At 61.9% G+C, this 24,846-nt stretch overlaps 1 protein-coding gene across 1 annotated transcript; it reads left to right on the forward strand.

The window, feature by feature from the left end:
- The first annotated feature begins 245 nt into the window (after positions 1 to 245).
- NGFR (nerve growth factor receptor) lies at positions 246 to 21,279 on the forward strand. The gene is made up of 6 exons (XM_036451377.2): positions 246 to 426; positions 8,056 to 8,197; positions 11,546 to 11,905; positions 16,428 to 16,680; positions 18,285 to 18,445; positions 19,038 to 21,279. Exons 1-6 carry the CDS (start codon positions 364 to 366, stop codon positions 19,337 to 19,339), a joined length of 1,281 nt encoding a protein of 426 aa, XP_036307270.1. The 5' UTR covers positions 246 to 363; the 3' UTR covers positions 19,340 to 21,279.
- Positions 21,280 to 24,846: the final 3,567 nt, after the last annotated feature.

Consider the following 24,846-nt stretch of genomic DNA (forward strand, 5'->3'; position numbering starts at 1 on the left):
CTGGCCCAGGGCGCACAGTATCCGGACAGACGTGCCCTCGGGCGGGCGGGCTGGCGCTCCGGGTGCCGCGGCTCTGAAGGCCAGGGAGATGGGAACCGGCCGCAGCTCGCCGCACACCCTCTCCTCCCCTGCGCTCCCCTCCCGGAGGCGGCGAGCAGGCGGGCACGGTTCCGGGGGCGGGCGGGCGGGGCGGGGCGGAGGCGGGGCCGCCGCACTGGCTTCTCCGGCCCCTCCCGCCCGCAGCCAGAGGGAGCGGAGCCTCCGCCAGCGCCGGGGGGCGGGTGCGGAGCGCGGCGAGCCCTCTCGGTCCGCAGCGCGCAGGGCGGACTGACTGGAAGCCGGCGCGGCCGCGGGAGGCGGACGATGGGGGCAGGTGCCGCCGGCTGCGCCATGGACCGGCCGCGCCTGCTGCTGCTGCTGCTGGGGGTGAGTGCCGCCGGCGGGGAGCCCGCTCTCCTTCCCGGGACCGGAGCCCTGGGGGTCCGGGTTTCCCCGAGGGAACACAGAACCGAGCGCTGGGCTCCCCGATGCTGGGATGGAGGGCGGGAGGGGAGCTCCGATGCCCGGGCCCACGGAGGCGCGTCCGGGTCCTCAGGGCGCAGAGGAGACCCGGAGGTCCGGGGCGGAGGCGCGCCCGGATGGATGCGGGAGCTCGGGTACCGGGGCGGGTGGTGCGAGGCGCTGGGAGGGTCTCCGAGGAGTGTCCCGCGGTTCCCAGAGCCCGGGGCTCTTTGGGGGAGGGCGCTTGAATGCCAGCACCTCAAGGCGACTCTCCCCGCACCCCCTCCCAGCATTTTGTCTTCTGGGGGGTCTGGGACAGAACCCAGGCTGGAGAAGGACGAGGGATGCCGCCACGGGGACTAGGGATGCGAGGAGGGGCTGGAACAATGGGGAGGAAGCGGAACGACCGAGGGGACCCACCGGGCAGCGGACAATGAGGACTGGCCAGACAATGGGGGGGAGGGGCGCGGGAGGCATCGCTCCGGGGGGTGGGGGTCGTCGGTGGAAGAGAGAGAAGTGGGCTAGGTAGGGCAGAAAGGGACGGCGGCGAGGGAGAGAGGGAGATGGGAGTAAAAGGAAGGAGGACGGAAGAGGGAGAGCGGCCCCTAAGGGGGTCCGGACCCTGCGGGTCCGCGGAGGGGCCGTGGCGTGGTGGAGAGGAGCCGAGGAGGGGACGGTGCCCGCTCCCGTCGCGCGCTCTCTCGCGGCCTCGCCCGGGCGGGTGACGGCGCGGGGGCCGGAGGCTGGGGAGGGAGCGCCCACCTCGCCGGGACGGACCCTCTCCCCGGCCACGGGTTTGAAGGAGCGCTTCGCCCCGGGTTTGAAGGAGCGCGGCAGGCGGGGAGGGATGGAGCGGCCGCCCCGTCTCGGGTGCAGAGCAGAGCGCCGGGCGCCGGGAGGGAAGGTCCCGGCAGCGCGCAGCCTGGGGTCGCGCAGGCGGAGGCGGCCCCCAGGGGGCGCTGCGGGGCGAGGGGTGCGCCCTCCGCAGCTGTGGGCGCCGCTGGGGCTGCGCACCCCCCCCCCCCCCCCGCCCTCCATTAAGTTAAGCGGCCGGAGCGCCGCGCCCGCGGGTCCCTCTGCTCAGCGCCCGGGCGGCTGGGGATTGCGCCCGGCCCGGGCGGCCCGACTTTGGGGTGAAGACGCCGAGCACTGAATGAGACAGAGGTGCCGGACGCCCCGGATTCCGTGGGGGCGAAGGGCTGCGGGTCCTCTTAGGCACCCAAGTCCGCCCGGTAGTTCAGACAAAACACTCAGAATGGGTGACGGGTGCGCGGCCAGGAGCGGGGCGCCCCGGGAGGTTTGGCCCTGGAGGAGGTATCCTCCCTCTTCCTGACCTCTTCACCCCTCCTCTGGGCATCGCGCCCCACGTCCCCCTTCTGCCGACACGGAGACGGGGGCTCTGGGAGTTTAAGCCACTTGGCTAGGGTCCCACCCGCGGGTTGTGCCGGCGCCCTGACCCCCAGCCTGCGCCGCCCGTACCTTCGGAGGGGCAGCCGGCGCCCGGGGGGCGCGGGGGGAGCTGGATTCTCGGCGGCGGGGCGGGCGGACCCCATCCCGAGCCGGGCCAGCGGCGGGAGTCAGGCTGGGGGACAGAGACCTTCTTCGGTGGGTACCTGTGGCTGCGTCCGAGGGTGTGGGCGTGGGCGGGGGCCCCTGCCGACAAACGCCGCGGGGCTTCTCCCCGGGAGGGGGGCGCGAGGGGAACTGGGGGGACGGTAGCAGGTGGATCCCGGAGGGGCGCACCGGAGGGAGTGTCCCCGGAGGAAGGAGGCGGAGAGCTGGGCGTGGAGGGCCTGGGGCTGGTCCGGCCTCCGGCGGCCGCGGCTCCGCGGGCGGCTCCGCGCCCCGGGCTCCTGCGGGGCCAGGCAGCGCTGAAACCGGAGCGCGTCCCGGCGGGTCCGGGCGGTAATGGAGGCATTTGTCATCCAGGCGTCTGTAACCGGAGCCGCCGCCCCTAATGCGCCTGATAGGGAGGCAGCGAGGGCAGCGAACAGGAGGACGCGGGCGGCCGGGCGGGGCCGGGGAGAAGAGGTTCCCACCCGCTGTACCATCCCGGCCCGCTCACCGGCATAGACTCTTCCCTGGGGAGGCGGGGTGGGGTGGGGAGGAGAGGAAATAATAAAATTGGTTGAAAGCCTACTATATGCCACGCACTGCCCGGGTAATATCTCTGGCATTGTTTGACCCTCCTAAGGCCCCATCAGCGTAAACCTAGTTATGCCCGTTTTGCAGTGGATGGGGCTGAGCCTCCCAGACTTCCAGGCACGAAACCAGGCTCCGGGTTAGTTAGCGGCGGAGGCTGTGGAACCGAGGAGGAGGCGTGGCTTGGAGCTCCCTCTGTCCTCCCTATGCCAGCCCCTCCCCCCTCTGGATCCCGGAGGGCGTGAGTGGCACCGAATCACGACTAGCCCTGGAGGTTGCATCGGTGTCCTGTGCCCACGCAGCATCCTCCTCAGGAAAATGCTCTGCTCCCCGACCCAAACTCAGCTCTATCCAAAGGGGAGGGGAGATCGTGCCCCTCTCCCACCCCCCGCCCCCCGCGGGTTGCAGCGAGCTCAAAAGACTCTCCCCATACTTGAATATATTTTTAATTGATTTTTTACAGAGAGGAAGGAAAAGGGATAGAGAGTTAGAAACATCGATCAGCTGCCTCCTGCACACCCCCTACTGGGGATGTGCCCCCCAACCAAGGTACATGCCCTTGACCAGAATCAAACCCTTCAGTCCCCAGACTGACGCGCTATCCACTGAGCCAAACCGGTTAGGGCCCCTCCCCATATTTGAAAACTCTTCAAGCCCATGGCTGGCTGAAGAACCCTTTGCTGAAGCTGTTGTGAACGGATTCAACACTGAAGTGTTCGTAGTCCATTTTTCCAACTATTTCTGGTGTGTTTTCAATTTTGTCCAATTAAAACACACTTTTTAGATTATTTTAAAATATATATATTTCTTTATTGATTTCAGAGAGGAAGGGAGAGGAATAAAGAGAAACATCAATGATAAGAGAACCATGATCAGCTGCTCCTGCACGCCCCCTACTGGGGATCGAGCCCACAACCCGGGCATGTGCCCTTGGCCCAAATCGAACTTGGGACCCTCCAGTCTGCTAACCTGCGCTCTATCCATTGCGCCAAACTGGCTGGGCCATTTTCTAGATTCTTAAATCAGTTTATCTGAGAGTACTTCCACCTTTCAGTTTCTTGAAAGCCTTGAAATGGAAAAAACAAAATAAATAAAAAGAAGATTGCAAACATTTTTTTTAATGGGATGAAATCATCCAGACGGGAAATGAATAAATGTAATAATGTAAATTTCAGGCAACTGCATCTATCATTTTGGTAAATTGGTCATTTTGGAACAATTAGCCTGGATCCTAGTCATCCCTCCCGGCTTCCCAAGATTGCCCTGGCTTGAACCAACAGAAGGTGTGGCTGGGGCCAAGCATCATGCCACGTAGCAGGGCACTCTGTGGGCCTCAGTTTCCCCATCTGTCAGAGAGGAGATGAAGGCAATCCCTCAAGTCTTTCCCCCTCAGCATCTTGGCTTCTAGGGTCGCTGTTTGGGTAACATTTCTTCTCTCCCCTGGGACTGTGGTTCCCCACAGAATCAGGGACCATGTCTCCTCGGAAACTCTTATTTCAATGCTCAGTGCATAGTTGTTGAATTACTTAACTTTAAGAAGAGCAATTACCCATTCTCCTTTGGCCCCCATGCCGCCCTCAGACTCCCTGGTAGCGAAGACTTGCCCCCGATTCTTAGGTGGTTTCCTCTTTTGGGGGGTGGGTAATGCTCCCCTCCCACCACCTCCCACCCAGGCTCAGCAGCTTGCTCTCCCCAAGACAAGATGCTTCTCTGATACCTGACAGTTAATTAACTCCTACTGTCCACCAGGCAGATTTGCATAAATGATTTCATTTCATTTTCACAGCAACTCCGAGCAGCAGATACTAGTGCCCAGTGTGACCGGGGGTGGGGGTGGGGAAGAGGGAAGCTCTGAGGCTCGGAAAGATTGAGAATTTACTCAAAATAATGTACTAGTAAGGAGCAGATCTAGGCTGTTTTGAAATAGGGAACAGAAAACAAGAACGGGAAATACATGGTCACTAATTACATGGACTCAATTCCAAATGCAAGACTTGGGAGAGGAGAAAGGGCAGGAAGAGCAGCTCGGACAAAAAGGAGATGTATCTTGGTTGTGGGCTGCCCCTTTGATGACTATTGTGCAATATACAGATGGCGTATCATAGACACATACACTTAAAACCTGTATGATCTTACCCAGGCGGCATGGCTCAGTGGTTGAATGCTGGAGGTCACAGTTCCAATCCTGGTACGGGCTCGATCTCCAGTCAGGGGTGTGCTGGGGGCAGCCAATCAATGATTCTCTCTAACCATTAATGGTTCTATCTCTCTCTCCTTCTCCCTCTCTGAAATCAATTAAAAAATTTTTTTAAAGAAACCTATAGGATCTTATTAACCACTGCTGTCCCAATAAATGTAATTAAAAATAAATAAAATCACTTGCCAATGAAGAAATAAAAAGAAGAAAGATCTTGGAAAAGAGAGTTCCCCAAGCGTACGAACATCTTATTCATGTCATGCTTCCAGCAACCCTGTGCGGCAGGCCTGATCACAATGACCTAATGCAGAAGACACTGAGGCACAGAGAAATCCAAGACTGGCCCCAGGTCGCCTAGCGCTAAGCGATGAGCAGGGATACGGAGCCACAGAGGCCGCTGAGGACGAAGGCAGTGCAGCTAGCTCACACTGTCTACTCCGAGAACTATCCCTCCCGGTTAGCCTCCTGACACTCATTTCAGACACCTGCCTGCCAAGGCTACTGCCACGGTTCCTCAGACCCCATATTCCTCAGACCCCAGACCTAGGAGGGTAGGATGGTGCGGGAGGGGCCACGCAGGTCACACTCTGGTAGCAGCAAGAGTTGCCCACTGATATCTCGGCAGGAAGGGAGGAGACAGAAAAGGTACTTTTTTATATTTTTAAATATATTTTATTGATATTTTTACAAAATGGAAGGGAGAGGGCTAGCAAGTTAGAAATATCCATGAGAGAGAAACATCGATCAGCTGCCTCCTGCACACCCCCTACTGGGGATGGGCCCGCAACCAAGGTACATGCCCTTGACCGGAATCGAACCTGGGACCCTTCAGTCCGCAGGCCGACGCTCTTATCCACTCAGCCAAACCGGTCAGGGCAGAAAGGGCATTTTACAATAACAAGCTGACAGGAGAACTGAAAGAGACAGTCATGTGGTAGTAATTTGGGATAAAGAACACCAGGGCTTCCCTGCACGGCAGCCCGGAATGATCACTGGTGTGAACACTGAGTCCTGGGGAGACCATGGAGATACGTTCCAGTCCGGGAAAGGTGCGGCCATTCTGGGGAACACGGAAACCATGGGGTGATGGGAGCGGCAGTGCTTTCGCTGTCGGGAAACTCGGCCATCCAGAAGCCATCCCGCCTCTAGTTCAGTGAGGTCCCTGTGCAGTGCCAGGGTCCCTGTCAGGCTCTGGGACCCGGCCCGGCCCTCAGGGAGTTGACAGTCTAGTGGGGGATCGTGGGAAGTGTCAGAGCTGACACCAGTAGTCCACAGGGAGAATGCGCAGGCCCGCCTGATCGGGGGGCGGGGGGCGGGGGAGGGGGGACACTGGCCCACTTCCTTGAGGAAGTAATATTTAAACGGAGCCGAAAGGATGAAAAGAAATCCAAACAGACTCTTCTATAATCTCACGTGCCTCCTGGGGAAAGCCTGTATCTGGGGCTCCCCCTGCCCCCAAGACTTCTGGTCTGCAGATGTTCCCGGGGCTGTGTCCCTGCCACCTGGGAGGAGAGGGTGGCGACACCCGAGGTCGCCCTCCTGTGCTGCCAGCACCCTCCCTGCTGGTCTCTGGAGGACCACAGGTGCCTCCTAGACCCATCCCATCTGTCCACGCCCCAGCCTCCACCTAACCCTGGTGAGATCTCAGGGTATCTTAAAGGACTGGGGGGAGGGGAGTGTTTTGTTTTGTTTTGTGTGTGTGTGTGTGTGTGTGTGTAACAGAGAGGAAGGGAGAGGGATAGAGAGTTAGATACACCTATGAGAGAGAAACATCGATCAGCTGCCTCCTGCACACCCCCTACTGGGGATGTGCCTGCAACCAAGGTACACGCCCTTGACTGGAATCGAACTTGAGACCCTTCAGTCCGCAGGCCGACGCTCTATCCACTGAGCCAAACCGGTTAGGGTCAGGAGGGGGGTGATCTTGGCTATGACCTGGTCAGTGAGAAAGCGGAGAAATGTCCGAAAGGACCTTGAGGGCTCCCTCTGCTCCCACGACCTGAGAGCCCGCACTTCCTGTCCATATCCAGGGGGAGCTGCGAGGTCTGGGGCCGGGGAGACCGGCTTGGGAGTTTTATTAGACACGAAGTATTTTTTTTTTTTTTTAAGGAACAGAAATATAAAGCAAGCTGCCAGCAGCCCCTCCCTCCGGGGACTCTGGTGCTAAATCGTTCCATCCACGAGCAAAGATGCCTGGGCGGCAGGAATCCGGCTCCCCTTTCCCCGGCTGCAGAGCCGGTCCCGCTGGCTGCAGGGGGGCGGGGAGCGGGGCGGGCGGGCGACTGGAAATCAAACCCGCGTGGCGCTGGCTGCCGGCGATGACAGCCGCCACTTCCTCATCATTGATAGCAGGCGACCCCTCCTCACATCTTGGCGCCACTCTCTGGCCCGGCCCCGAGCGGCTGCCATCGCTGCCCCTGCAGAGGGATGGGGACTCGGAGAGGGAGAGCCGCGCAGGTCGGAGCTCCCAAGGCAGAACCAGGATGTGAACCCAGACCCCACCCCTCGGCCTCCTGCTCTTGGGCACAGATGCCTCCTGCCGGACAGAGAAGGTGCCGGATGGCAGAATGGAGGACGGGGCAGGGAGGGCCCCGCCAGCCTTCCTTAGGAAAAGGCTCCCCCCCTGGCAGATGCCGCCTGCAGGTGTGCAGCTCAGCGAGTAGCATTTGGACCACATTTCAGTGGCCGGTTGCCTCCTTGGCTGAACGCCCTGTGGGAGCTGCCACCTGAAGGCCCTCCCCTGGGCCTCAGCCGCCTCCTCCGTGGGGTGTGTGTCCTTGAGGTGCCAAGAGCTGCTGTGACCCCGAGATGAATTGTGCCAGGGTTAGCCTGGGAGGCTCTGACCTCACCCCAACCCCGCCCCCAGCAGCCTGCAGGGGTGCGGTGCCCCCTGCTGCCCGCCTTCCGGCCAGCTTTGGGGGTGTGTGTCCTTGAGGTGCCAAGAGCTGCTGTGACCCCGAGATGAATTGTGCCGGGGTCAGCCTGGGAGGCTCTGACCTCACCCCAACCCCGCCCCCAGCAGCCTGCAGGGGTGCGGTGCCCCCCGCTGCCCGCCTTCCGGCCAGCTTTGATGTGCCTCATACCTCCCTGGTGAGCTCACCCGGGCCCAGGTGGTTCCAATAGAGGGCTCTGGGGAGGGGCGTTGGATGCCTCAGACGATACCCCCTCTCCTTTCCCTCGCCGCCGGTCTGACCTGCTGCTCTCCCCCCACCCAGGTGTCCTTCGGAGGTGCCCAGGAGGCGTGCCTCACCGGCCTGTACACCCACGGCGGCGAGTGCTGCAGAGCCTGCAACCTGGGAGAGGGCGTGGCCCAGCCGTGTGGGGCCAACCAGACCGTGTGTGAGCCCTGCCTGGACAGTGAGTACCGGGCAGGTGGGGAGAGCGGACAGGAATGGAAGGACTTACAAGTCCTCTGCCTCAGGGCAGGGTCTCCTGCCCACAACAGCATGGGCATCAGGCATGGGTCTGCCGCAGGATAGGAGGCAGGAAGGGGAAGGTGAGAATGGATGAGAGAGGTATGCAGAGGAAGGAGGGGACCTCACGGGGGGGGGGGGGGACCCCAGGGGGGAGCCCCTTCCCAGCCCCCGCGCAGAGAAGCCTGGCAGAAGAGAGTGGCCAGGTGGGAGGAGTAGCTGACGCGTAGACGAGCTAAAAATATCATCGGCGCTGCAAAATCAATGGCTGCCACTTACCCCAGTGTTCTTGGGGGAGGGGCGGAGGATCAAATGCTGGCTGCCCTGCGGACTGACCTTGGGGGATCCTGGGAGGGTGTGGCTGCCCCTCCTCCCAGGCCAGCTGCTCCCCGGCTCTGACTGAGGATGAAGAGCTTTCCCCAGGCAGCAGGGGAGGGGGTGGGATGCTGGAGGGATGTGCTCCTAGTGGGGAGAGGGGCGCTGTGGCCATTCCTACCTGAGATTTCCTCGGGGAGCGGGGAGAATCCCGTCTTCCTATTGGGTGAGGGAGGCCACGGGGTCTGGAATCTGTGTGCTGTGGGGTCCGAGGTCTCAGCCCTGCGGATGCCCCGGCCTCCGTTGCTGCCTTCAGTCCATGGGCTCCGTGCTCTGCTGCTGACCCTGCCGTCAGGTCAGACCGCCTTTCTCTTGCCGCACGGCCCATCCCGAGGGCCTCTGGCGCTCATACTCAGATGATTCCATATCAGGCTGGGAACCAGGTACAGCACTGGGACCTCTGAGCCCACCTGCCAGCCTCGTCTTACCTCTGGCTGCCTCCCCACCACCTCTACCAACTCCTGCGTGCCCAGCCGGCCTGGCTCAGTGGGTGAGCGTAGAACTGAACCAGCAGGTCCCTGTTCGATTCCCAGACAGGACACCTGCCTGGGTGCTGGGCTCGATCCCCAGTGTGGGGCGTGCAGGAGGCAGCCCATCAATGATTCTTACCATTGATGTTTCTATCTCTCCCTCTCCCTTCTTTCCTGAAATCGATAAAAATAGATTTCAAAACAAACAAAAAAACACATCTGCACACCTCTCCATCCTTCAGACAACCACAACGCCTTGTACTGTTTTCCTCCCTGTGCTTACGAATCCTGCAAGCCCAGCCCCAGCAGAGGGATGCCTGGGACTGGGTGGGGAGACTGGACATCCTGCAGTGTTCTGTCATCTGGCCACCGGCCCTGGCCCTGGCCTAACAGGGCTTCCATCCCAGGGAAGGGTTGGCCAACGATTGCCTATCCCGAAAGCTCCCAGGATTACCTCTCCCATTTCCCAGACTCTCCTCCCTGGACCCCAAGTCTCCCAGGAGAGGCCCCCACTCATCTTCCGAGAAAGCGAAGGGTGGGGTAGAGGAACCAGGGAGGGCGGTTCTGAGGATCGGGAGGGGAGCACACTCAGAGGGGGTGGCAGGGATCCTCCCTCCCATTTCCTCCTGTCCTCCCTCCTCCCCCCCCCCTTTTCCTCCTCCCCCCTCTCTCAGCAGCTGCGTTAACAGGCTGCCTTTACAAGCCCGCTTTATGGAATGGAGACCCCAGCGGACTTTCTATCCTCAAAACGTTTCCACAGGGAAGCCCATTAAGCCCCGGCCTTCATTCTCTGCCAAAAAGACCACATTTTTCCCACCCCTTAAAACCCTTTCCCAGGAGTGTGAGGCTCGTTTGCTGTATTTTCCCATGAGCCAGGCCCTCCCTTTCCCTTCGGGGGGCTGTACCCCTCCCTGGCCCCCACCACATGCCCCCCAGATAGGAGCCTCTTGTTTATTTAAACTGGAAGCAAGTCCTGCCTCGGCCGATGGCCTCTGAAGGCCTTTCTGCTGTCTGACTGTCCCTGCTGCTGAAGCTCACCATGCTCATCACTGCCCACCGGGGCCCGGCCTTTATAGATCGCTGCGGAGCGTCAGGCGCTTTACAGTGGAATCCCACTTACTCCTCACCCCCGCCTGTGCGTGGAGGTCTTGTTCCCTGTTTTACAGAGAAAGAAAAACGCTCAGAGAGGTTAAGTAAAGCACCCAGAGTCACACAGCTGAAAAGTGATGGAAGCAGTTTTGAATCCAGATCTGCCTGATGCCTAGGAAGAGAAATCCAGGGGTCCCTCTGCCAGAACTGACTCTGTTCTCATCTCCCCTCCCCCCCAACCCCCCGCCCCGCGTTTTGATCTGGCTTTCTTCTTTGCTTCTTTACCCCCCCTCATTCCCACCCCCACCCCCTCCCACCAAGTGCTCCAGGCTGCCTTTTGTGCCTTTAGAGAAGGTTGTGATCAGACCCCACACAGGCCTTGGTTTCCCTTCAGTGGGGTCTGACGCTCTCTCTGCTTCTGCTTCTGCTTCTGCTTCCACACCTGAGCAGACCTGCCCGGGTTCTCGGGTTGCTGACGCCCTGCTCTTCCTCCCCGGGGAGCAAGGAGGCATCCTCCGGGGTTCGGATGGGCACGAGCTCTCCAGCCTGGGCTGGAAGGGGTGCAGAGACTCTGCCCTGGGCCTCCTCTTCTCTGCACAAGAAGGGGGAGACCTGGCACCCCTCCCCCCATTATTGTGAGCCTGGACATCTGTCCTCTGTGCCCTTGGAAAGGGCAGAGGACGACAAAGGCCAGTCCTCCTTTCTTCCCAGCTCCAGTCCCTCCTGCTGCACCTGAACTTGCTTGCCAGGATTCCCATCCCTGCCCTCCAGAGCCAAGCCCTTTGGCAGCATGGGGGAGCTCCGTGGGTGGAAACTTAAGCTGTCCAACCCTAGGGACTCCCATCCGGGCCACACCTGACCGCCCCCCCCCCACCTGTGGAAGGGCAGCTGAGGCAGGAGGCTCCACCGGGGTGGCCCCGGCCTGGGCCGGGTTCGCAATCCAGCGCTGGCCTGCGGGGCGAGCCGGGTGGGAACCACCTATAAATTACTCCTTAATCTTGCTGGGAAACTCTCTAAGAGAATTTGCCAAGTAATTTACTTGCACAATTTACCTGTAATTTACCGTGTGGTGACCCTGCCCAGCCCCCGGGCCATGGCTTCCCCGCCTGGAGCAGCCCTCCTGGTCCCCTTCCTCCTAAGCTTTCCCAGACATGGGATCAGGGCCCCGAGGGGAGAGAGGGTGGGAACCCACCAGGGGGCGAGGCTGAGCCAGGGAGTCCGCGCCCTGGCAGAGGCTGGGGGGCGGGGGGGAAGAGGGGGAGAGAGAGGAACGACGGGACGAGGAGCGAGGACCTGCAGCCCTTGCATTCCAGCTGCCCTAAAGGCAGGCGACTGACCTCTGGGCCCTCTGCCCGCAGGCGTGACGTTCTCGGACGTGGTGAGCGCCACGGAGCCCTGCAAGCCGTGCACGGAGTGCGTGGGGCTGCAGAGCATGTCGGCGCCCTGCGTGGAGGCGGACGACGCCGTGTGCCGCTGCGCCTACGGCTACTACCAGGACGAGGGCACGGGCCGCTGCGAGGCGTGCCGCGTGTGCGAGGCGGGCTGGGGCCTCGTGTTCTCCTGCCAGGACAAGCAGAACACCGTGTGCGAGGAGTGCCCCGACGGCACCTACTCCGACGAGGCCAACCACGTGGACCCGTGCCTGCCCTGCACCGTGTGCGAGGACACCGAGCGCCAGCTGCGCGAGTGCACGCGCTGGGCGGACGCCGAGTGCGAGGGTGAGCGCGCCGCGGGCCGGTCCCGGCTACAGGGCCGCCGCTGGCTGGGGGGCGCCCCCTGGGGGCCGGGAGGGCCAGGCCTGGCGTGAGCAGGAACCACCTGCAGAGACCTGCTAGAGGGGTGGCTCCCCATCCTTCTCACCCAAGGGCCCCTCTCCCTCTCCCTCCTTTGAGCTGAGCGTTGGAAAGCCATCCTTCCCCTCCTCCTCCTCCCCTCCTCCCCTCTCCTCCTCCCCCTCTTCTCCCTCCCCCTCCTCCTCCTCCTTTTTCTCCTCCTCCTCCTCCTCCTCTTCTTCCTTCTCCTCCTCTCCCTCCTCCCCCTCCTCCTCCTCCTCCCCCTCCTCCTCCCCCTCCTCCTCCTCCTCCTCCTCCTCCTCCCTCTTCCCTCCTCTCCTCTCCTCCCCCTCCTCCTCCTCTTTCTCCTCCTCCTCCTCCTCCTCTTCTTCCTTCTCCTCCTCTCCCTCCTCCCCCCTCCTCCTCCTCCTCCTCCTCCCCCTCCTCCTCCCCCTCCTCCTCCTCCTCCTCCTCCTCCCTCTTCCTCCTCCTCTCCCTCCCCCTCCTCCTCCCCTTCCCCCTCCTCCTCCTCCTCTTCTTCCTTCTTCTCTCTCCTCCCTCCTCCCCCCTCCTCCTCCTCTCCTCCTCCCCCTCCTCCTCCTCCTCCTCCTCCCTCTTCCTCCTCCTCCCCTTCCCCTCCTCCTCCTCCTCCCCCTCCTCCTCCTCCCTCTTCCTCCTCCTCCTCCCCTCCCCCTCCTCCTCCTCCCTCTTCCTCCTCCTCCCCTCCTCCTCCCCCCCTCTTCCCCTCCTCTTCCTCCTCCCCCCTCTCTTCCCCCTCCTCCTCCTCCTCCTCCCCCCCTCCTCTCCTCCTCCTCCTCCTCTTTCCTCCTCCTCCTCCTCCTCCTCCCCCCTCCTCCTCCTCTTTCTCCTCCTCCTCCTCCTCCTCCTCCTCCTCCTCCTCCCCCTCCTCTTCCCCCTCCTCCTCCTCCTCCTCCTCCTCCTCCCCCTCCTCCTCCTCTTTCTCCTCCTCCCCTCCTCCTCTTCTCTCCTCCTCCCCCCCCCTCCCTCCTCCCCCCCCTCCTCCTCTTCCCCCCTTCCCCTCCCCTCCTTCTCCCTCCCCTCCTCCCCCTCTTCCTCCTCCTCTCCCCTCCTCCTCCTCCTTTCCTCCTCCTCCTCCTCCTCCTCCTCCTCCTCCTCCTTCTCCTCCCCTCCTCCTCCTCCTCCTTCTCCTCCTCCTCCTCCTCCTCCTCCTCCTCCTCCTCCTCCCAGGCCGGCAGCAGGCATGGGGCAGGTGGCAGAGAAGCAGCTGGGAAGTGGCCGCTGTGACCAGGGCATGGAGCCGGCTTCCTGAGCCGGAAGAGGGCCGCCAGGACCCAGGAGCCGGGCCCCTCCGCAGGGAGGCTGGTCTGGGCCCCGGTGGCCGTGGTGCTGGGACCTAGGATAGAATCTACCGGCCCTTGCTCCCTGAGGGAGATTCGTTAGAGAGGCCACTCCGTCCTGGACCCCAGGCTCCGCTCTGGGCCGTGTGTGGGTTAGGGAAGGTGGCCTGACTGCTTCCACCTGTGAGATCGGGGTGGGCGTGAGGGGGTCTGCAGGCATGTTTTGTTTATTGAGGACGAAGTTGGCCCCGGGGACACTAAGGATGCGGTGGGGGTGGGACTTCAGGGTGGAGGGGGCGTGGCAGGAGCCCCAGGATGAGAGGCCTCAGCCCCCCGCCCGCCCGCCCCAGGGGAGGATGGGAGGGGTGGGAGATGGGTGTGCCCCCTGAGCCAGGCCCAGGCCCGGAGGAGTGGGGTGGCTCCTGGGCTGGAGGAGGACGCATGTGGCAGTGAGAGCAGACGGCCTGGGTCTCTGGTTGGTGACGTGTCTGGGGAGATGGCGGCTTTTCCACTGCAGGGAGAGGCGGGGAGGCTTTACTTTCTCTCCATCACCCTGTGGCTGGGGGCCCACGGAGCTACTGCCCCGGCCCTCAGGATCCCTCAGTCCCAGCAGGCAGTGCAGCGCCTCCTTAGGGGACCCCAGGTGTGATGGGGGAGACAGCCTTGGCCTCGTCCCATGAGGGAGTCACTTCCCAGGAAAGCCCTCATTCCGGTGGCGGCAGCACAGCCTCTGCCTTCAGGGGGTCCCCAGTCATTTGGGGGAGGTAGTCCCCCTTGTGGGGAGCCTGCACCTGGGCTCCCACACAACCTCCCCACCCCCCCCTCCCCTCATGACCTCTGGCTCAGGCGGAGGGGCTGTTCAGTGTGTGTGAAGCTTCCTGCTTTGGGCTGGGAGTGGGGGAAGGATGGGGGTACAGAGCTCGGTGGTTCCGGTGGCGATTGCCCTGGGCCAGGAGACAGGCGAGTGGCGCCAGGCGCGGGCAGGGCGGGCGGTTCAGCTGCTGGCAACAGGCAGGCGCCAGCACAGCTCCCTGGGCAAGTCCAGGCCGGCTGGTGGCGCACTTAGTCAGGGGCGCGGTTACAGCAAAGAAAGGGGGTGGCTGGGGGGGGGGGGGGCTCTGCCTCTTTGGGGGCATTCGTAGATCCCTCCCAGATCGCACCCCACTTTCCCAGCCGCCCTGAAGGAGGAGGGTACCCCCGGGAGCTGTGTGTACCCTCTGCCCCTCTACTCTGGCCTTGGAAGGGTTAAGTGTGGGCCTGGGACAGAGGGACCCCTCAGGAAACGGAATTTGATTGTTAGGTTGCCCCTTCCCCTCGGCATTGTACCTTCTCGCATATACATTTCAGGTGTCAGCGCGGTGACTCACCCTCCCTCGGGCCGGAGCCCCCCTCATTGCCTCGGGGAAAGCTGGGTTTAGGAGGGATAACCTGGTCCCTCTTTCCACCCCGAGTCTGGCAGCTCCCATTCCGGAAACGGCTGTCAGGACCTGCCAGGGCTCGGGGGCTGGAATGCCAGTGGACAGGGCCACATCTGGATCTCATCCCCCCGCCATCAGGGGGTATTGGAGAATGTGGGGAGATGCCCGGGACAGCTCTGTCCTCAGCCTGCTCTGTCCCTCGCCACCCGCTCGCAGCCCTTCCCTCTGCGCCGGTCTCGGCCATGGTCCGCTTCGCCCCACCTTCGGCTTCCGAGTTGGGGTGCTCCCAGGGCTCAGGCTGCCCTGCCAGGTCCCTAGCTGGGCAAGAGGAGCCCCTCCCCGCCCCCCTTCAAATGCCCTCTTTGGGGGCATGAAAGACAGGGCTACGTCTCCTCCCCCTTCTGCCCCCTCCCTCCCAGGCCTGAGGTGGGGGAACAGGGCAGCAGATGGCAGCCCCCTCCCCAGGGCCAGCCAAATGGGTTCCAGATCCCCATCTGGGGGCCTCACCCCTCAGAAGGTGCTGAAAACAAGGCTCTTTGAAGCACCTAGTCTGCAGCCGGGAGGCCCACAGACCATTGGGCAGCTCTGGCTCCAACTTGGGTGGGCAAACTGGGAGCCGGAGAGGCCAAACCGAAGGGCAAGGTGCCTTCCCCATCCGCCCGTCGGTGTGTCCCGTCCGCCTTCCCATCCGCCCGTCAGTATGTCCCGTACCCTCCCCATCCGCCCGTCAGTATGTCCCGTCCGCCCTCCCCATCCGCCTGTCCGTATGTCCCGTACGCCCTCCCCATCCGCCTGTCCGTATGTCCCGTACGCCCTCCCCATCCGCCCGGCGGTACGTCCCGTCCGCGTCCCCCCTGCCTGGGGATCGGGAGGTGAAGACGGATGGGGGAAGCGGCGATGCCCACGCAGGCAGCCCCGGGCAGGCCAGAGCCCACCCCCGCCCCCCGGGAACTGCCCCCAGCCGGTGACAGAGTGGAAAATCCCAGCCACTGGCTCCAGGAGCTGCCTGGGTCCCCTGCCAGAGAGGCTGGCAATCCCCAGCTGGCACAAGAAGGCCTAGGTGGGTGGTGGGGCACGGCCTCCTTCCCCCGAGGTGCTGGGCAGCCCCCACTTTCCTCTCCACCAGCAGCCTGCCTGCTGCCGGGGAGGGTTCCCGCTGTTGGTGCTCCTCCCGGCGGCAGGATCAGAGGGTGCAAGGGCCTCGCAGGGAGGAGACGGCCAGCCGCTGCCCAAGGACTGGCTGGCAGCAAGCTTGTATGGCATCCCCGCCCTGCCCAAGCCTAGAGCTAAGACAACAGAGACTGCCAGCTCTGCGGAGGGGGTTGTGGGGGGCACTACCCAAGTACCCTCATCCTTCCGTAGGACAGGGGTGACTGGGGCATTGGGGCGACCTCCGGCCAGAGCGGTTACAACATCCCCGGAGTGACTTCCTGGGCTGACGCTCTCTGTGTGCCAGGCTCTGGGCCCCCAGGGGAGGCAGAATCGATTTCTAGAACCTCGGCCACCTCCGGCTGGAAGGGAGCTCAGAGACCATCTCTCTTAATGTCCCCGTTCTGTGGACGGGGAAACGGACGGGACCTAGGTCTCCTGACTCCCAGGCCCCTGCTCTCCACCCACATGGGTAAGAGCGGGACACACGAGGCCCTGGAGTGGGCCGGGGACTCGGGACTCAGCTCACGAAGGGAAGGGCTGAGGGGGATGGGCGCTCAGTCCTGTGGCCGTCCCTCGCAGAGATCCCTAGCCGCTGGGCCACCCGGGCCACGCCCCCAGAGGGCTCGGACAGCACCGCCCCCAGCACCCAGGAGCCCGAGGGTCCTCCGGACCAAGACCCGGTGGCCAGCACCGTGGCAGACGTGGTGACTACGGTGATGGGCAGCTCCCAGCCCGTGGTGACCCGGGGCTCCAGCGACAACCTCATCCCCGTCTACTGCTCCATCCTGGCCGCCGTGGTGGTGGGCCTCGTGGCCTACATCGCCTTCAAGAGGTGAGGGGGAGGGGCGGAGAGAGGGACCTTCGCTCTCCAGGTGGGCTTTACCGTGACCTTGACCTGAAAATGCGCACACTCTTCTAACCCAACCCCAAAGCCAGCTGGTCCTCACTCACCGTCAGCGGGCAGGGAGGGGGCTGTCCCTGTCCCTCCTGGGGTCAGCATCACCCACGCCCCCGCGCCCCCCTCTCTCACTCAGCCCGAGCTGAGTGGCTCACAGAAGGCTGGGCTCTGCCAACTGCCTCTGTCCTCATTCCCTGAACCCCACTGGGCCCCCATGGGTACCCACACGTGCATGCGTGTGTGCGTGTCTTCCTTCCCAGCTCACACTAGGGAGGCCGACACATCCACATCCAGAAATCCAGGGCTCCCAGGAGGCATTTTAAATATTTAAGTGCATTTTCCATTCCTAAAGAGAAACAAAACATCAAAGGACTATATAGGCCTGTTTGGGGAAACGCAAACAAGAGTAATGACTCGTAAAGCCAAAAGCAAAAGCTCCTTTTTATCTCCTCAAATTCTGCCCCTCTCATCATCGGAATCTGTCTGAGTCCCTTCCAACTACTTTCTGTGCATTTATAAACACATGCGCATAAAACGTTTTAGTTGGACAAAATGTGCAGGTATATATATATATATATATATATATATATATATATATATATATATATATATTACTAGTACCCTGTTTCCCTGAAAATAAGACAGTGTCTTATATTAATTTTTTCTCCCAAAGTTGCGCTAGGTCTTATTTTCAGGGGATGTCTTATCTTTCCTTGCGCTAGGTCTTATTTTCGGAGGATGTCTTATTTTAGGGGAAACACGGTATATATTCTACAACTTACTTTTTCACCCATCTCCCTCAGGCGAGCTTTCCTTGGGACACACAGGTCATCTGATCATTTCTTTTCTTTTTAAAAAAAATATATTTTATTGATTTTTTACAGAGAGGAAGGGAGAGATATAGAGAGCTAGAAACGTTGATGAGAGAGAAACATCAACCAGCTGCCTCTTGCACACCCTCTACCGGGGACATGCCCGCAACCAATGTACATGCCCTTGACCGGAATCGAACCCGGGACCTTTCAGTCCGCAGACTGACGCTCTATCCACTGAGCCAAACCGGTTTCAGCAATCTGATCATTTCTAACCCCTCCCTCAATAATGTGGATGGGCCATACTTCATTTAACCAGTTGCCTATTGATGGACATTTGGTTTGTTTGCAGCCTTTTTTTAGTGGTTATAACAGCGGAGGAAGTCCCTGTACTACATGTGTCCTGCACACACGTGCGATATTTTACAAGAGGAGATAGGGAGGGTGGAACTCTGGGAAGTCATTTATTGATGCGCCATTCATTCCAGGAACATTTATTGAACCCTCGCCGTGTGCACCGAGCCCTGGGTGCCCTCTGCCCTCACGGTGCTTTCCGTGCGGGCCAGGCCGCTGTGCAGAGAAAGGGGAACCTCAGGCACCGTGGGGGGTGATAGTTGGGTGCCCACTGTGCCCCTGGCTCACACAGCCGATGCCTTAGCCACATGGCCAGGGTGCCCCCCCCCCCCCCCCCCGTCTCCCGCTGAGGCTGGGCCTGTCTGGCTCCAGGTGGAACAGCTGCAAGCAGAACAAGCAAGGAGCCAACAGCCGGCCGGTGAACCAGACGCCCCCGCCCGAGGGAGAGAAACTGCACAGCGACAGCGGCATCTCCGTGGACAGCCAGAGCCTGCACGACCAGCAGCCCCACACGCAGACGGCCGCGGGCCAGGGTGAGCGAGGAGGCCGGGCAGGGGCCCTTGGACTCCAGGAAGGACCGCCGCTGGGTGGAAGGATGGAGCGCAGGGGTGAGGGAAAGGGTGGGGGAGGTCCTTTTCCCAGAGAAACGGAGGCTTTGACAAACTGGAGCATCCAGACTCATCAAGCTAATTGTCCCCCCTAGGGCTAATGACTCCCCCAAGTGGCTGCAATTAGCCTCCTGCCCCGGACTTCTGGGGAACAAGCAGTTAATTATGTCCCCTAATTAGTGGCCCACAGCCCGGCTCCAGGACACTGGCCACAGCGGAGTCTGGGACTGAGAAGTCTTGTCTCCTCCTCCGCCTTGATTAATTGCGGGCGGACGAGGAGGGGTGAGGGGGTGGAGCATCCCCCAGACCTCCACAGCTTGCACCCCCCACTCCCCCTCCGATCCAGGACCCCGTCTTGGCCATCCCTCTGCCTGTAGGCCCCGGGTGGGGGTGGGGGTGGGGGTTGGAGGGGGGAGAGTTGCCTCAGCCCTTCTCGGGTCTTTCCCGGGCGCCGGGGGGGCCCCCGTGGGGGACGAGGGCCTGGCGGGCGGTGTCTGACTCCCCTGGGTCTCGGCAGCCCTCAAGGGGGACGGCAACCTCTACAGCAGCCTGCCCCCCGCCAAGCGGGAGGAGGTGGAGAAGCTGCTCAACGGCTCGGCGGGGGACACCTGGCGGCACCTGGCGGACGAGCTGGGCTACCAGCCGGAGCACATAGACTCCTTCACCCACGAGGCCTGCCCCGTCCGCGCCCTGCTCGCCAGCTGGGCCGCCCAGGACAGCGCCACGCTGGACGCCCTCCTGGCCGCCCTGCGCCGCATCCAGCGAGCCGACATCGTGGAGAGCCTGTGCAGCGAGTCCACCGCCACGTCCCCCGTGTGAGCGTCCCCCGTGCGCCCCGCCCCGCCTTCCGGTGACCGATGCTCAGCCAGCCCCGGGGCCAGCGTCCGAGCTGAGCTCCTCTGGGCAGGGCTGTGGAGCCCGGGCCCCTAAGCCACCGCCCTGCCAGTGACCCCATGTGGCCCCACCGCTTCTTCCCGCACCCCCTCTGCAGCGCCGGAAGTGCCCCTGCTGCTGCCCACCCTGCCCCTGCCCCCGCCCCTCACCACCTCCGGCCTTCTGCTCCTTCTCCCCACACTTCCTGGCGGGCCAGCTCCTCCCGCCGGAGCAGGTGTCAGAGCTGGGGGTGCTGACACCAGGGGTGATGCTGGGGTGATGACCAGGCCCCCAGAGACTCAGAGACTGAGGACCCAGAGCCATGGACTCTACACTGTGAACTTGGGGAAAGAGGGAGCATCCTACACCCTCCCTCCGCCCCTCACACCCCCCTCTGGCCAAAGATGAAGAGGATCGAGGGCCTGTCGGAGCGGGAAGCGGGGACTGACATGCAGTCCCACCCTCCCTGCTACCATGAAAATGCTTTGGGCTGGCCCACAGCCACCCAGCAACGGGGCGGCCGCGGGTGAGCTGGCCTCCTCCTCTGAATGAGGGGCGGGGGACGAGCCTCAGCTCTGCTTACAGGCTGGGAGAGGGCGGCCAGGTGACCCTCCGGGGAGCGTTGTGCAGCCAAACCCGGTCCTCCCTCCCTCCACCGTCTCCAGGCCTGTTCCATCCTGAGGGAGACAGGACGCTTTACCCAAGCTTTGGTCCACGGACCCATCCTAACCCAAGTCAGCGTGGGGTTTGGGGAAAGGGGGGCCCCGTCCCCCTTCTTGCCCCCCTCAGGCATGTCAGCGTGGCATCTGGGGTGTGGCCCGGCCTACAGGTGCCTTCCATCCCGGCACAGACCCAGAGCCAGCACAGGCCGTGCTCAGGGCGAGGGGCTAAGGACCCCCCACATACCACACACACACACACACACACCCACACACACACACACACACACACACACACACACACACCCACACACGCACACACACGCACACACACAGCGGATGAGAACTCTTTTCTCCGGGAGTTCTTTCTCGGGGGCTGGGACCGATCCTGCCCGGGGCAGCTGCCAGAGAAGCATCACAGGGAATTGAACTCTGCTCGGCCGTCTCCCCTCGCCCCCGGGTTTGGCGGGCCAAGGACGGCGGAGGCTGGAGCTGGCGCCTGCCTGCCTTCCACGGGCCCCCACATGGAGGAATGCTGCCCCCCCCCCCCCGGGTTTGGCTGGGCCATGAAGGTTGCTCGAAGACAATTGGACCAGCCTGGGAATGCAGCAAGAAGGAGCGGAGTTAAACTGTGGGCCCTGGACGGTCTGTCCAATGTCTCGAGGACTCTGCAAAGGACAGCTCTTTCCCTCGCTTGGTGCCAGGAAGGGGCCCGGAGGCCCCTCCTGGCCTGTTCTGTTTTTGCTTGATGTTTGGAATGAATGGTTCCCCCCTCTATTTAGCATGAAGGAGCCCCGAGCAGAGGGGTGCACTGACAGCCACCCCCTCCCCCGCCCAGGGTCCTCCCCTCCTCCCCCCGGCCGGGGACGGGAGCGTGGTCTGTGGACGGCGTTCCTTGGCCCTCGGGCTGTGCTGGGAGGAGGACACACCGCGGGCCCCTCGCCGTGCACGGGGGCTGGGGCAGAGCGGGAGCGTATTTATTTCCTCCCCAGCAGCCGGGAGGGGTTGAGGGGAGGCAGGTGTGGTTTAGCATGTGTGTGGTTCCGGGGCCCCTCCCCGCTCCCTCTGGGCGGAGATGGAAGCCCTTGGGCCCCCCCCCCCCCAGCCGGGGGCTGTGAGCTCCAGACCCCCCTCCCCCTCCCCCTTGCATCCTGTGTAACCACTTCTCGGGCCCTCCTGAAACTTACACATAAAACATAAACGATGAACATTAAATAGCAAAGAAAGGAGCTCGGTGCGGTGACTTTCTGGGGACGCACGTGTTGCAAGCTGGCAGAGGTTGGCTGTGTCCCAAGGACCCAGGTGCCGTTTCCAACTCCGTTCCCGTCCGTGCCTCTGCCCGTCTTCCCCCTGTACGCACAGCACCGGGGGAAGTTTTAACAGAAACCCAGCCAGTTCACACGCGCAGTAGCCAGGGAGTTAATTTCCGAGGGGCAGGGAAGGAGGGGGAGCCCTCCGTCCCCGATCTGGGAGTGGGAACGTGAACGTGGCCGCGCAGGAAGCCGGCCAGCTGCGAACTGGGCCAGATGTCAGAAGTGAAAGTGACCACAGGGGAGCCAGAGGAAGGGCCAGAGCACAGCCCGCGGCTCCCAGCCACCCACGTGGCCCGGGGGACACTCCCCCGCCCCCTCCAAACACATGCACAGGCTCTGGTTCCAGATGGCCGGGAGGAAGCCTGGCTGACCCGGCCTGGAGCTGGGCAGGCCCTCCCTTGTGGCTGGCTCTCCCAGGCAGGTCCCAGCTCTGGCTCCTGCCAGCCTGGCCTTGAGCCTGCTTGGCCCGGCCTGGGAGCTCCCTGAGCTGCAGGGCTCCGGGCCCCAGGCCCATTCCCCTCTCCAGGGCGGCCAGGTCAGAGTTGCTCAGCCCCTGCAGGTCCTCTGACGGGGCTGGCTCGTGCTTGTTGGGAAAAGCACGGGGGGCTTGCTCTTCCTGGAAGGGAAAACAGCCTTCCGGATCTCAGATTCCCGGGAGGGGTCAGCCGGGGCCCAGCCAAGAGAGAGGCATGCGTTGGAGGGGCGGCTGTCTTCTATCTCCCACCCCAGCCTGAGAGGAAGGAGTGCAGGGGGTGCCATCGGTGGGAGAAATGACCCCGGTACCAGGGTAACACCCAGTGTGCAGTGTGCTGGGGAGATGGTCTCCGTCTTGAGTGAACCTCCCGTCTGATGGGGAGACGCAGTCCCAGGCTTGAGGACATTCTAGTCGGATGAGGGAGGCACCATTCCCGCCCTAAGGGAGCCTCCGACCGTGCTGATGGGGAAACACACCGCACCTGGCGAAGGACAGCCCGATGCTGCTGCTGCGTGAACAGGGAGACACAGGTCCCCGCCCTCCGCGACCTCGCATTCTCCTGGGGGCACAGCAGACAGGCCCTGAATGGTGTGCAGCGCCTGCCAGGGGTGAGTGGGAGGTCCCGGCCCAGACCCGCCCCTGCCAGGGGTGAGGGATGGTCCGTTAGAAAAGGGACGTTGAAGCTGCGTCCTTAGGGCTGGGTGGATCAGTGAGCTGGGGGAGGACAGTGTTCCCGGCAGAGGAAGCAGCTCAGCAAAGGCCCGAAGAGGCAGCAGAGAGCACTGGGGGCCGGGAGGCTGTGCTGGAGCCCACGGAGCGGAGGTCCGGGGCGGGCGGAGCAGGCCTCACCGAGAGATGCTACGGCGTCTGGACTGCATCCTGAGGGCACTGTGGGGCCGCCAAGGGCCTTCAGCAGGGGCTCCCTAGACAGCTTGCAGTTTATTATTCTTATTTAAAGAACATATTTCAGAGAGGAAGGGAGAGGGGGAGAGAGAACTATCAACAATGAGAGAGAATCATGGATTGGCTGCCTCCAGCAGGCCTCCTACTGGGACCGAGCTACAACCCGGGCATGTGCCTGACTGGGAATTGAACCCGACCTCCTGGTTCATAAGTCGATGCCAACCACTGAGCAACACTGGCCGGGCAACAGCTTGCCGTTTAGAAAGCACTAGCTCTGGCTGCTGGGTGCAGGGGGAGGTGCAGCAGGATAGGCTGGGGTGCGGCCCGGGGGGGGGGGGTGAGGGCATTCTGAGAAGTCCCTCAGAGCACACAGGGTTGGGTGTGGGGTAGGGCTCCTGGGGGTTGGGTGGCAGAGAGCCTTAAAGACATGGCACCAGATATTTCTCCCTCTTCCCCCCCAACACACTAAACTGTAGAGAAGCCATGTCTGCCCTCCTTCAGCCTCACCTGCACCCCCTTTTCTCCCATTCCCCCAGGAGGGCTAATGGAAATGCTTCAGGAGCATCCCATTAAAAAAAAAAAAAGTGTATTTTTATTGATTTCAGAGGAAGGGAGAGGGAGAGAGAGGTAGAAACACCAATGATGAGAGTGAATCATTGATTGGCTGCCTCCTGCATGTCCCTCCCCCCGCCACTGGGGATTGAGGCTGCCACCCACACATGTGCCCCTGAACAGAATCGAACCCGGGACCTTCAGTCCACAGGCTGATGCTCTATCCACTGAACCAAACCGGCTAGGGAAGGAGCTCCCTTTAACGTGGCCTCCAAGGGCTGCGTGAGGCCCCTGCCAATGCGCCGGCCACCCTCTCGCTCACTCTGTGCTCCCCCGAAGGCCATCGTATGCCTCTTCCAGCTCCGACGATCCCTCTGGCCATGGTGTGAGCACAAGCTGTGCTTTCTGTCCGGGACACTCTGTCCCCTTCTTTTCCAGGTTACCCCCCCGTCCGCGCTTCGTTGGGAAGCTCTCGCCATGCCCTGGCCCCATGCAGCCTTCCTGGTCCCGGGTTCAGAGAGCACTGCGCTCCACGCCTTTCCTCGCAGAGCACTTGTCTCTCTGCAATTAGGCGCCCGTCCGAGTGATTATTTGATTACTGTAAACCCCAGGAGGCCAGAGACAGGGTCTGGTTTCGCTCACTCTCTAATCCCCAGCACCTCGCCTGGCACAGAGCTAGCACCCAATAAAACCTTGCTGGCCGAATGAATGGCGTGCTCCGAGTGAAGCAGCCCTGTCTGACAGAAACAGAGTGCAAGTGGCATATGGATTCTCGTTTTCTTAGTAGCCACATTATAAAAAAGGAAGCAGATGAGAGGAACATAACGCATTGTTATTTAGCACAATATGCCCAAAGCATTATTTCAATATGTAATCAATATTTTTAAAAAAATATATTTTATTGATTTTTTACAGAGAGAAAGAGAGAGGGATAGAGAGCTAGAAACATCGACCAGCTGCCTCCTGCACACCCCCTACCGGGAATGTGCCTGCAACCAAGGTACATGCCCTTGACCCGAATCGAACCTGGGACCTTTCCACTGACTCTATCCACTGAGCCAAATGGTTTCGGTGTAATCAATATTTTAAAACTAGAGGCCCAGTGCATGAAAATTCCTGCACTGGAGTGGGGGGTCCCTCAGCCCGGCCTGCCCCCTCTCACAGTCCGGGAGCCCTCAGGGGCGGAAGGTGACCCCTCAGTCAGGGGAATGCGACGCCTCATCACACCTCTGCTGCTGCCACCGCTGGCAGCACAAACCTCGGCTGGCCCTGGTTACCTGAGCTTCAGGCTGCACCGTGTGCCTGCCCCTCCCCCCCTCCTGACTGGGCTGAGGGAACTGGGCATCTCCATCTTGTGGCTATGGGTACCACCATCTTTGTGATGGTGTGACAGTCAATGTGCATATTCCCTCTTTATTAGGTAGGATGATCAATGAAATGCATTACTTTTTTCCTACTAAGCTTTCAAAATTCAGTATGTATTCTGTTCTTACAGCACATCTCAGTTGGGCTAGCCCCGTGCTTGGCAAACTGGGCTAAAAAGCCCAGTAG

Source organism: Pipistrellus kuhlii, unplaced genomic scaffold (assembly GCF_014108245.1).
Source record: "Pipistrellus kuhlii isolate mPipKuh1 unplaced genomic scaffold, mPipKuh1.p scaffold_m20_p_22, whole genome shotgun sequence".
NCBI lineage: Eukaryota > Metazoa > Chordata > Mammalia > Chiroptera > Vespertilionidae > Pipistrellus > Pipistrellus kuhlii.

Bases quoted from the DNA above. Each gene is read 5' to 3' on its own strand.
- NGFR (XM_036451377.2), top strand. From the start codon at position 364: ATGGGGGCAGGTGCCGCCGGCTGCGCCATGGACCGGCCGCGCCTGCTG. The intron at 427-8,055 runs GTGAGTGCCGCC...CCCCCCACCCAG, and splicing joins TGCTGCTGCTGCTGCTGGGG to GTGTCCTTCGGAGGTGCCCA. The intron at 11,906-16,427 runs GTGAGCGCGCCG...CGTCCCTCGCAG, and splicing joins GGCGGACGCCGAGTGCGAGG to AGATCCCTAGCCGCTGGGCC.